A 4,039-nucleotide genomic window follows, 5' to 3' on the forward strand; every position below is an offset into this window, starting at 1 on the left:
CACATTTTTCCTCTAAGTTAACACTCAACTTATTTGAATTAAAGTTAATTTCAAACTGACTCTTAGTTTATTTGCTGTTTTTTACTGTACTTTTTTTTTTTTATAGGATTTAAAATCCTCACCCACAAGCATCCTCATTTCCCCTGAATTTTCACGTTATGATATAAGTTTACAGGATTTATTGGCTGCATCTAAAAATATCAAAAAACTTTTCAGTTTAAACATAGGTATGAAATAATACAATATAACCAACAATAATTTAAATGATATCATTGTACTAGGTCATAAAATTAGTCTGCCCAATAAACTGCCTGTAGTGTCTTTAAATGTCCAGCAGGTGTCAGTATTCTGTGAGACAGCATCAATACAGTTTGGCTTCAAGATGCCTCATTAAACCATCACTACTGCATGCAAACATGTGATAGAGAAGTTCTCAAACTTATATATGTATACCTAACTTTGAAAATGTGGCCTACTATGAGAGAGGTCTGTTACCTTCAGAGTTTTCTGTTTCACCCAAAACCAGGTACTGGGCTCCTATTATCGGGTTAAATGGTTCAACAAACTGGGTGTGGACAAACACAAGGTGCTCTTTGGAAGCATGCTGGGCAGAGAGGGTGGCCCTGGATTCATCTGGCTGATAGCAGACCAGCCTGCAAAGCCATAAAACAAGATATCAGTGTAACAAACAATATGAGGAAGAAAGATTATCAAGTCCTCCTCTCAGCAGGTGAATCCTAATGTCACAACACTGTGGTACTATTAAAATATTATTTAAAATCAAATTGTTCTAAACTATATATAATGTTTAACGTTGCCCTGCGGCCAACCCAGGTAACCCTGACCCAGGAAGGTTCACAAGTCCATCCCTGCGAGAAAACAAAGCCAGAAACTTTGCGATTCGGAACCGAAACCAAAATCCCGACCTGCCGAATGTTCGCACTGATTCCCCTTCCTTCAAAGAGTTCACTTCCCAAGGAAGCCGGAACACTGCGGCCGGGGGAAGCATAGACATGATTAATAACCATAAAAAATAAGTGAAGTCCGGAGAAGGAGAAGGACTTCCGGGTACACACGTCACGTAACGTACGTGCGCCCGCCCCTCTGCGGCTGCGCAGTGAGGACATTACCGGGGTTTCCAGCAGGTGACAGAGGTGTCTCTAGTTATACAACAGTTTTTCGCTTGTTTTCCGTCTATAAAGTCGCGTGTTTCGCTCTGCTTATAGAGCAATGAATCCCGATATTATACGAGAACGCCAAAATGCGGCGTTTGACGTCGAAAAATTGACGTATATTTTGGACGGAGGCCCGGAGAAGACCAAAAGAAGACGAGAAATTGGTGAGCTTGAAATGACGTTTATTAGTTTTTAAAGCTGGTGTTGCTCACAGTTATCTTCCTGACTACCATAAGAGCTTAACACATTCATTAGGAAAGCTACTAAAACAAAACTTGCTAACTTAATTCTAAGTTTCAGATCTGTGTCCCTTTTAATCATCATTAAGAAGGAATTCTGCGTTAAATCTCATATAATGTCATATTTATAAGATGTTTTATATTATAGTGATTGGGCAGGTATGAGGTGTAAATTCGGCTTTAGTTTCCTTTACTCAAAATCTATGCCAAACAGGTAATAAAACCAAGCAGTGTCACCTCTGGCATAATGTTAAGTCTATGTTTATCTGTATAGAGGGTAAAACAAATGCAAAAACATTTATTTGAATATTCAAATGGAAAGCTACGGAAAAGGATTAGGGCCACTGGAAAAAAAAAGTTAACTAATTTTTTAATTTTATTTCAGTTTAGTATGAGAAAAAAGTCATAATTCTGACTTTTTTCTCAGAATTCTGAATTTTTTCTTATACTAAACTGAAATAAAAGTCAGAATTCTGACTTTAATCTCAGAATTCTGACTTTTTTTTCCCCATGTTAAACTTAAATAAAATTTAAAAATCAGTTAACTTTTTTTTTCCAGTGGCCCTAATCCTCTTCTGTAGAAAGCATTTTTGTAATCTCATGCTTTTCTGTTATTCCCACCTTAAAATGTTAAACATCTTGTAGGTTAAAATAACTAAAACATGCATTCAGTGTTGTTTTTATTTTTTATATACTTTATGGGATAAAATAGAAATCTTCTGATTAAGGGTGATATATAGGAACATGCTCCAAATGTAATGCGTTAAACAGTCATAGATTGTAAACAGTAGGGCGGCACATCTTTGATTTCCACTCATCGATTATCAATGGTAATTTTTTTTATATGAATATTTTCAGATAGAAAAAAGCTCTTTACTGTAGAGAAGAAGAGCAGCAGCCTTCTTTCATCCCAGAAGTGTTCCAAAAAAGTTAAAAAAACAATCCACTGGACTTTGTTTCCAAGCTTTAAGATGTTTCGCTTCCAATCCAGGAAGCTTTTTCAATTCGCCTCTTCAGTCAGGCCAACAATTCCCTTTAATGCCCCCCCCCCCTTTCAGAGACATAGACAGGTATGGGGTGTTACAAGCTAACAAAGAAACCAAATGACCCCCATTCCAATCGTCCATTTCAATTTGCATGTTTCTAAGCCAAAACGAGGCTTTGTCAGGCTACTGTATAAAACCTCAAACTTTTTCCTGACATTTTGAATAGAAAATTGTTTTTAAACTTTTTTGGAATGACTATGACCTGGATGGCTGAGAATCTTCACTGGTATATCCCAGAAGTAGTAATAGACCTACCAGGATTCCTGCTGGCGAGTGCTGGTGTTCTGTCATATCAACATACCCCATCAGACCAGCATACCCCATCAGACCAGCATACCCCATCAGACCAGCATACCCCATCAGACCAGTATACCCATAATCAACACCTGTTTATCCTTTTAGTTTATCTTTCATTTTTGTACGAAAAATACATTTAAACTACCTCGATAGGCATGTATCCCTTTAGTCAAGTACAAAAGAAACAATTTAATTACTTACTTTTGGGTGTATTTTTTTAAGTGTATGGCAGTCTTAAATTGTGACTAAAGAGATACACGCCTGTGGAGATACTAAAGGGATAAACGGGACTAGCATGCGTGTATGCAAATCTGACGTGTTGCATATTGACTATGTGTATGCTGGTCTGACGGAGTATGCTCATCTGACAGAACACCGTCGTCCTCAGAAGACAAATCCACAAAATCAAGGATTTCATTTTTCACCCGAGGACTGAACAAAAATGTTGGATGCCCTTAATGAATGCCATAAATTTGAATCCCATATGAATTAAATATTCATCCCTATTTATGCAAAAACACATTTTTTAAAAACATTTATTTAATTTTCATAATAATAAGATAAAGTGCATCATAGAACCTACTGTTGAACAATTTTCTAAGCATCACTGATTAAAAAAACAAGAAGGAAAAACATTTTGTCCAGCCCTAATATGCGGCAGATTTAATACTAATAATTTCCTCCTCTGGGCTATTAAAATAGCTCTGCCTTCATAATGTTTAATATTTTGTTTATCTTCTGTAGAGTCGCTGGTTTTCAGTGATCCAGACTTCAACGAGGAGGACCCAAACTTCTTGTCCCGCAGTGAACGCTATGACCAGGCCGTTCGAAAGAGCGCTCAGATGATCCTAAAACTCCGCGAGTATGGCATCGCAGACCCGGAGGAGATCTACTACTACAAGAGGTACGCTGAGAGAAACCGCTCACTAGTTTGCAACTACAACTTGCAAATACTCACAGGGAGATATTATATAAAATGATGCTAATAGCCTCAGCTTTAAAGGAAAAGTCCACTCAGCAAGGAATAATCAATGGATCATTATTTATACCTAAAACTAATACGTTTGCGGTGATTTAATGAATTTAGCTTTAATCAGGAAAAAAATAAAAACAGTAATTTTGTTGCGATCACTGAGTCTGGGAGCGGCCATTTTTGCTCAACTGCTACTAAAAACCCGTAATATGTAGCCGACATTTGGAAGAAGAATGTTTTCAAGATGACTTGGATAATAGCGCGTTGTGACAAACACCAGATACAGCACTGGGACTTGATCAACAGCCG

At 37.3% G+C, this 4,039-nt stretch overlaps 2 protein-coding genes across 4 annotated transcripts in view; one reads left to right on the forward strand and one right to left on the reverse strand.

Moving 5' to 3' along the window:
• ten1 (TEN1 CST complex subunit) overlaps positions 1–1,144 on the reverse strand; it is a 3,201-nt gene extending 2,057 nt beyond the window's left edge. For both annotated transcript variants that reach the window (XM_015399113.1, XM_015399112.1), the window contains exons 1-2: positions 927–1,144; positions 496–653 (exon numbers count right to left, since the gene is read on the reverse strand). In XM_015399113.1, coding sequence (XP_015254599.1) covers positions 496–653; positions 927–1,015 — 247 coding nt within the window. In that variant the 5' untranslated portion in view covers positions 1,016–1,144. The remainder of the gene's footprint in view (positions 1–495; positions 654–926) is intronic.
• acox1 (acyl-CoA oxidase 1, palmitoyl) overlaps positions 1,112–4,039 on the forward strand; it is a 31,101-nt gene continuing 28,173 nt past the window's right edge. For both annotated transcript variants that reach the window (XM_015399110.1, XM_015399109.1), the window contains exons 1-2: positions 1,112–1,339; positions 3,502–3,661. In XM_015399110.1, coding sequence (XP_015254596.1) covers positions 1,231–1,339; positions 3,502–3,661 — 269 coding nt within the window. In that variant the 5' untranslated portion in view covers positions 1,112–1,230. The remainder of the gene's footprint in view (positions 1,340–3,501; positions 3,662–4,039) is intronic.

This window comes from Cyprinodon variegatus, unplaced genomic scaffold (assembly GCF_000732505.1).
Source record: "Cyprinodon variegatus isolate N-32 unplaced genomic scaffold, C_variegatus-1.0 Scaffold989, whole genome shotgun sequence".
Taxonomy (NCBI): Eukaryota; Metazoa; Chordata; class Actinopteri; order Cyprinodontiformes; family Cyprinodontidae; genus Cyprinodon; species Cyprinodon variegatus.